The sequence below is a fragment of the Urtica dioica genome, chromosome 12 (genome assembly GCF_054948205.1).
Source record: "Urtica dioica subsp. dioica isolate 48M chromosome 12, U.dioica_male_clone48M_v1_H2, whole genome shotgun sequence".
Classification (NCBI taxonomy): Eukaryota; Viridiplantae; Streptophyta; class Magnoliopsida; order Rosales; family Urticaceae; genus Urtica; species Urtica dioica.
Window position 1 is genome coordinate 16,764,511 of NC_142767.1, and position 8,544 is coordinate 16,773,054.

General features: G+C 33.5%; 1 protein-coding gene across 1 annotated transcript; it reads left to right on the forward strand.

The window, feature by feature from the left end:
- Positions 1 to 548: 548 nt before the first annotated feature.
- Positions 549 to 2,952, forward strand: LOC149379654 (PHD finger protein ALFIN-LIKE 2-like). The gene is made up of 5 exons (XM_089602842.1): positions 549 to 863; positions 986 to 1,018; positions 1,233 to 1,455; positions 2,276 to 2,399; positions 2,489 to 2,952. The coding sequence occupies exons 1-5, from the start codon at positions 764 to 766 to the stop codon at positions 2,741 to 2,743; spliced, it is 735 nt and encodes a 244-aa protein (XP_089458968.1). The 5' UTR covers positions 549 to 763; the 3' UTR covers positions 2,744 to 2,952.
- Positions 2,953 to 8,544: the final 5,592 nt, after the last annotated feature.

Consider the following 8,544-nt stretch of genomic DNA (forward strand, 5'->3'; position numbering starts at 1 on the left):
ACGCTAACCATAAATATATAAACATCATGTCACAATGCTTCCATCTCTCCCTCTAATTATATTATATCATATATATAAAGTAGAGTAATCCCCTCTACTCACAAAAACACGATTCAATAAACAGTTTTTTTTTCCAGAATTTTTTTTAAAGAAAAAAAATAAGAGATTGGACTCTAAACACAAGTAGAGTTCATTTGTACCGAATTCTTTTTTATTAGAAAGATAGGAATGTCTCCAAAAAACATTAAATGCATGTTTTTACAAACTTAAATATTTTTGGACATGTCTATATATCTCTTCCTCTAAACTAAAATATATTAATTATTCCGCAGCAACGCGCGAGGTATACTGCTTGTATTTATATATAATCGTATATAATCAATTTATAATAAATACTAGTTCTAGAATTATATATATAAATAAACTCCAAGTACATGCAATTTTATCTCAATTTTCCGAGAATATAAAAGTTAAAGCCCAGGCCATCTCAGCCAGCCCAGCCCAAATATATAAATTTAGGACATAACAATATAGGGCTTTTTGTGTCATTGACGTAGGCAACACAATTCATCGGATCTGTGAAAGCTTCTCTTCCATTTTCTCTCTCTCTCTCTCTCTAAACAACTCACAGCCCATCAATCTCGCACATCAATGGCGATCTGTTCCTGCTTCAACCAGTAGCCAATTTGCTCCCTTAATCTCTTCTATCTTTCTCCTCTCTCTCTCTCTCATCACTGCATTAGTCGTTCAAACGCCTCCAACAATGGCGACTTCAGGTTCTTCTCCGAGACCTCGCTCAGTCGAAGATATCTTCAAGGACTTCACCGCTCGTCGCACTGGTCTCCTTCGCGCTCTCACCTTTGGTGATCTCTCTTTCTCTCTCTCTCTCTCTCTGTACATATATACATGTATACGTTTATTTACAATTAGTTACGTTTATCGATATGGTTGACCTGAGTTTTAATTTTCCTTTGGTCTTTCTCAGACGTGGATGAATTCTATGCTCGCTGCGATCCAGGTTTATTTTAGTCCTTTCTCTATCTCGACAATTTCAATTCGTAGTTTGGATTCGATGGGATGTGAATGAAGAAAAGGAAAATCTCGATTTTCATCGTTTTCCTGTTTGGGTGCTTCTAGGTTTGGTCAACGTCGTCGATGCGGAAAAAAAGGCGCGTTAGACTTTCTTCAGGTTTTGATGCGAGTTTTTTTTTTTTTTTTTTTTTGCCGTTCAGAGAAAGAGAATCTTTGTTTCTATGGACACTCTGATGAGACGTGGGAAGTGGGATTGCCGGCGGAGGAAGTTCCGCCGGAGCTCCCGGAGCCGGCCTTGGGCATCAACTTTGCTAGAGATGGCATGAAGCGCAAAGACTGGATTTCTCTCGTGGCAGTGCACACAGATTCGTGGCTGCTTTCTGTTGCTTTCTATTTCGGCGCTCGGCTCAACCGTAATGAGAGGTTTGTGCTTCTTCTTTCCCTTTACCCGTATTTAGGGTTAGTCTGCGTGTTTTCTTCGATCGACTTGTGGTTTGTTCGAGTAATTGGTTAATGGTTGCATGTTTGAAAGGAAAAAAAATAAAGATACTTAGACTTGGAATTTTTTTCGCTATTTAATTGAACTTTGTGGATTGTTTCTTGATTTCTGGATGGAATGTGAATTGAAAAGTAAAATAGTTGCATCACTTAGGAAGTGACTGGAGATTTCGTAGGCCCTGTATTTTCTAGGATTATTACCGGTGTGAATCATTTTTGCACGGCCATGAGGAGTTCTGAGTTTCCAATGCCACAGGCATTGTGTTTGTGATTCTTAAGGAGATTGGAAATATTGAGATTCCATGTAATATATAGTGGGTCCTAGAGAATGTTTTAGTTGGTTGGTTAGAAAAGACAAAATATAGTCACAGAGACCACAGTATGATATTTGCTTTATTAGAACTTGCACTGTACTTTGGTTGTTATCATGGTCTTTCACTTTCGGTCATTTTTTTTTTTTACTATAATATGATTATTTTATTTTTAACTGTATGAGATAAAAAATTATGACACATTATTCCGTCTTAAGATTTAAGATAAAAAATAAAAAGAAAAAAATTCATGATCCAAGCTCTATCAGGAAAGTTTATCGTTCTTTTTACTGTTAACTGTGCTTTGTCCTTGAAATCCTGAAGTGCTTTCTTTTTCCCGCTATTTCTTAAATGGATTGTTCTTACAGAAACGACGATGTTATTTTCGTTTTATGGATCTTAACTCGTTTTCTTTTGCTGTTTTGTTACAACAGAAAGCGTCTATTTAGCTTGATAAATGATCAGCCGACTCTATTTGAAGTCGTGACTGGAAGGAAGTCCGTAAAAGATAACAAGCCTAGTGTTGACAGTGGAAGCAAGTCCAGAAACAGCGCAAAGGTCGAAACTTTACTCAGAACTCTCTCTAATCTATTCATTCGTTGACAATGACCCGAAAAATCGTTCTAATACGGTGAGATGTGTTGCAGAGATCGAGCGACAAGCAAATCAAGGGCAGCTCGAAATCACCTGACGAGAATTTCGGGGAAGAAGAAGACGATGAGCACGGCGATACTCTGTGTGGAAGCTGTGGGACCAACTACGGAGCGGACGAGTTTTGGATCGGCTGCGACATTTGCGAGAGGTGGTTCCATGGAAAATGTGTGAAAATTACGCCCGCAAAAGCAGAGAGCATCAAGGAGTACAAATGCCCTTATTGCACCACAAAGAAAAGCAAACAGTAGAGAGAGAGAGACAGACAGATTGGAAAAGGTGGCTCTCGAGAATCTTTTCAATCTCTTCAAACTTTAGCACTCACATATCATTGTAAATCAGTGATAGCAATGTGTTTTTTTTTTTTTTTTTTTGGTCGGTCATGTAATATCCTTACTTTCCTTTGGAAGACGCTCTTGGGCGGAAGTTGAGCCTCTGGATGGATCATTCATTCTCTCAAGGATGTCTTTTTTTTTTTTTTTTAATATAGTTTTTTTTTTTTTGCCTTTTTTTTAGGACGGAATGCTAGGTAAATTTGCTAAATAGGTTCATTCTATAATTTATTGATTCAATAAAGTTGTCTTTAAACACAAGTCTCTATGCTTTGGAATCTTGTTGACTTGGGGTTGAAGATTACAAAAAAAAAAAAAAACGCTCAAAGAGGGAAAAATGAAACATCCTCATATTTTTGCCGCGTTTATTTTTATGTTTATTCCTTTTTCTTTAATAAAGAGTTAGTGTACAAATACCAAAAAACTGGTAGGATGGTTTCTTGACCATGATCTAGCGTGCATGAATGTATATTCGTACAGAAGCTATCATGTTCTCGTTAAACTAAAAGGATTAGCTCAGTGGCCCCAAACACAAATGATAAAAGAAATATATACAACATAATATGAAATATTCAAGATTACAGTTGTGAAACAATTTGAGTGGACTATTGATGTGAATCTGTCAAACGGCTTGCCAGCCCTTTTTTTCGAGCCCAACCAAGAGAAGTCCGAGCTTACTCCAAACTTTTTTTAGAACTCGGGCATAAGTAGTGCCTTATGCTCATTTCGGGACAATTCAAAAAGGCTTAAACTGGACCTAAAAAAAGATCAAACCAAAACCTTTTGAGAATAGTATCGGTTAATTTACTTACATACGAAACTGCAAATAACAAAGAAGTTAAAGAAGCCCAAAATAGTATGTGAACTATAAGAATAATAAAAAAAAAAACGTAGTTATCTAATATCAAGAAAGAAACTATAATTATTTACGACTTAAATAAATTATTTTGCAATAAAAAAGTTAGAAACACCATGCATAATATTCGTTACCATTCATGCTAGTTTTCAAATACTTGGCTCATTACAAATTCTCGTAGAAATCGGACTTGTGTTTATTCAAAATTGTAAAAATTACCCGATTTACCTTCTTTTAAAAAATATTTCCGTAAATATTTTAATTCTGAATCTTTTTCTCCAAATTCTCATTCCTCAAATTAATTTCCCACTGTGCTCTTCTTCAATCATCGTCTTCTTCTCAACTATGCTTTTCATTATTGATAAAATTTTGAACCAAAAATCCCACCTTTCGTCGAAATTCTTAGCCAATTTTAGATGGTCCCTCTAAGAACGCAAAAAATTTGCAGATAAAAGATGATCAAGGTTCCATAGGTATTTAGAGTATTCTCAATAATTTTTTTTTTTTTGTCTAACTATTCACTTCGCAAGGTAGTGATGTAATGAACTTGGATCATATGTCTACTTTCTTTGTCTTATTTCCTTACACTTCAATCACCGTTTCACAATCATTATTTTTAAACAATTATTTTTTCAATTTATTTACACTTGCTTTTAACGTTCGATAATATAAAAACACTTTGCTTGTAACAGTTTATATTAACCTCATTAGTTCACAGTTGGTTGACCTAAACCTTGACCCACACAAATTTTAAATCCTAAATAAAAATAATTAACCGTAAAGAAGTCATGCTACTCCTTGGCTCAATTTTGGGTCCGTTTCGCACTAACCAGGAAAAAGAGGAAAGTAGAAAATTGCGAATTCGAATTTTTGTTTGCTCATCACTAGATGAAGATTGAAGGACAGATGTATACGAACAGATTGAGCTTCAATGGAGGGTAAAACAAGCGAAGTTTTGGTTATGAGTGAATGTGATTTTAACATTAAAATTTGTTTATTTGAACGACTGGTATTGCTTTGGCGGTGGAACGACGGAGGAGCATGATTTCTCGATGACTGTCTTTTGGCGATAAGCGGCGAAGGATAACGAATCTTCGACGGCCAAGCTTTGGTGAACGAAGAACAAAACCGGCGATGGAGGGCGACGGTCGTGCTCTGCAGTGTGGCAACCAAGTATTATTTTTTGTGATGTAGCTAAATAGTCAATGAATTTGCAAAATAGTTAAAGTTTGTGTTAATTTAGTGAAATAACAAAAACGTGCAACAATCTGGTTTCAAATTTTTTTTTTAACTCTAAGATTAATTTTTTTGAAAGTGATAAAGTGATTAAGTTTGTGTTAATTATGTGATCTATAAAGGTAACATACAAATTCAATTGTTGTATGGTTTATTATGATCATTAGGGTTGTAATTTTAATTTTATATTATGATATTTACATGTGCATGTAGTTGGAGACGAGTGTCCTTTTGAATTTTATTTTTTTTACTCATTTTTAGATTATGTATTGTCATTTTGGAGCTTTATAAGAGTCGTTTGTACTCGTTTTTTGAATTTTTACAAACCGGATTTGGATTTTAGAAAATTGATATCCATTTTATAAAATTGGATCTGAAATTTTACAAACTGGATAACCGAATTTTAAAAACTGGATACTGGGCTGGATACTGGATTTAAGAAACCGGATAACCGAATATTCGGATAACCGAATTTCGCTTTTAGACTAAATTGGACCGGATACTGGACCGAGTTTTTAAAAACCGAAAATTCGGATTCGGATACTAAAAATGTCAAAAATCGAACCGAACCGATCCAGTTTCACCCCTAGTAAACAGTAGGGGAAAAAAATGTTTAAAAGAGTGATGATGTGTCAACATTTTATTGAAGGGACGGGAAATGACGCAGAGAAAGTATACAGACGATCTCAGTTCTGATGTAATATCCTCCTTCCAATTCTGATGCTCAAAGTCATGCTAAAGCTAAACAATAAGCGAAAAAATGTTAGAATCTCATTTGAAGATGGTTATTTCCGGTAGTTCCTAGTATAGTATAATTGGTAATTTTACATCACCTCTAAAATAAAAATCGTGAGTTTAATAAAAAAAAAGATGGTTATTTCCTCAACTGAAATTTTGTAGTCTTTATTGCCTAACATAGTCGCGGTTGCCAAAATTTTATTTCATTTGGAATTGTTTACGACGAAATTCAATATTTGTAATGATTTGCGATTAATTGCAATGAAATTCAACATTTATTCGATGATAGAATTAAAAATAAAAAATATATAATTAATTTTGTACATATTTGTCGAAAGTCGTCCAAAATTAGATAATAAGGAGAGTTCCAGAGATTAAAAAGTGAAAAAATTATTTGGAAGGATATTTTTATTTAAAAATCTGACAAAAATATAAATGTATATAGTATAATCATAATATTTTATTACTTATTAAGCCTATAGAGTAAAATTTCTCTTTCTAAAAATAAGGCTTCGGCAAGCTTATGAGGCATCATGTTCAGAACATAAATATGAACAAATTAAAATACTTTCAACGCCAAATAACGTGTCAACATGAATATATACAGAAAGTGAAAAGCTGAGAGCTTGTCAATTCTTGACAATCACCCGAGCTCTATCAGAGTGTATATATATTATGTACAGTTGTCTCTCCTTTAACATGTTGCATGTGCTCGCTTTAATCTCTTTATAGCTTCTTCTTTATGTTATACTAAATTATATTCCTTGCCCATAGGCCATAACTCGATCTTATCTTGTAACTGATAAATCCTTGAGATTTGAGACAGCGACATGAGATGATTAACATCTGAGGGACAAAGGCCAAAAGCAACCCCAAAAGATCCGGAACACCAAATATACAGTATTTTAATTTGTGAATTATATATCAGTACATTTGTCTACCGACGTAGATGATAATGTGGTCCTAGTTTCCCTAATTCATAGGGTGGTATTGAATATTGGTCATCATCTTTCCTACGGATCCGATAAAAATAAAAAAACGTGTGATTTTTTGTAATTGGGCACGTCGACACATGTAATGTAATGCATTTGGAGTATCTTTTATATTGGTGATTATTGTAGTTTTAATTATATGCAGAAAGAAAATGTACATTCAAAATGTTGAGATTTATGTTGATTTCTATTTTATTTCGTAAAAGCAGCAACTTTTACTAATTTATGATATTATTTAGGAAAAATGGTATGAAATAGCCAATTCAAACTATGACTTTTGTAAAATAGCCATAGTTTCATTAGGTATAGCAAAATAGCCAATTGAGAGTACTACGACTTTTAATCCTACCTCGATTAATTTAATCCATCTTTCATAAAGCTTACATTCTGTCTTTATAGTTCGTTGGGATTAAATTTAATCCAACCTAGATTAATCTTACTTTGGCTAGTTTGCTTATAGTTGACAAACTATGGCTATTTTGCAAAAGCTTAAGTTATATTTGGCTATATAGCCGGTTGACCCTATTACTTAATGCCGATGGCTGTTTAGAATTTAAGGATTATTTAATTTGTTTCTAAAATCAGTTAGTATATACAGATATTAATTTAGATATTTTTTTAGAGTATATAGGAATTTCTCCCTATTTTGAGCTTTCTTTTTATTTCATGATAATTCGAAACCTTTTTTTTTAATATTTTATGAAATCTAATTTTATATGATGATATTTAAGTAATTATCATCGGTCATCCTCAAAATTGAAGTTTTGGTCAAGAAGAAGATGAAGAAAAAAGCGAATATGGAGATGAAGATGAATAGAAGAACATACGGAAGAAGCCAAAAAATGTACTAGATTTATAAACAGGTTGTGCAATGTATTAGATAAAATCACCTTGTATTTCTGTGAATTTTTAACATCTTTTATTTCTTTTTTGTGATATTTATTATTTTGTAAAATTGAAAAATTGGGTCCACAAAAAATTGTAGCACTTAACACGACGATTTAAAAATCCCCCACTTAAGAGTCTGCACAACGGTTCATAACCGTCGTGTAAAATATCGCATTTTATGTGACGACCCGATTTTTCGGACCGTCTTACTTATCTTACTTTTTAAACTTTAGAAAATTCTTTAGAAAACTTTGAATTTTTTTTGTAAAACACATCGAATCAATGCGAACTAAAATTTTGAAGACCTTAAAAAGAAACAAAAGCATTTAAGAAAAATATGAAAATTGCATATTGAACACTTCATGAGAAGTACTTAACCAAAAATGAAAATACGAATTTGAAACAAAGTATAACAGTAAACATACTAAAACATAATCCATAACCTAAATCCCAACCAAAATATAAAACTCTTTGAAACTTCGAAGTAAATGAAAATCAAAACCTTTAAAAATTATTTCTTAAAAACTCGTAGCGGCAGACTTATTTCTTAATAACAAAAATAAAACTTTAAACTTTATTTCTTAATAACTCGTAGCGGAAGACTTAATTCGTGAATGGAATCCATGACCCAACCATCTCGCTATCGACGCCGCTAGTCCGCCCTGCTCAGTTCCTTGTAAGATATTTACCTACAACACAAACGTATATTTTTTTCGAAGAGATGAGCTTACGCTCAGCGAGAATAATATCAAGCTCACAAAATAAAAAGAGTAATGCAATGCATGAACCGGTTATTAGTATTTTAAAACTAAACGGTGACTTGATCCTTATTTTCTTGATTCTATCAACTTTTAATTCGGGGTGCCCCTAGGGTAGTCGTACCTATTTCAGTGCACACTTTAGAGACGAAGATATGGGGTTGCAAGGTCCCACACTTCGCTCTATCTTATAAATTTATTAGGGCATCGGCCGAGAAAATGGGCCCGTAAGTCGGCTCGAGAAATTCTCCT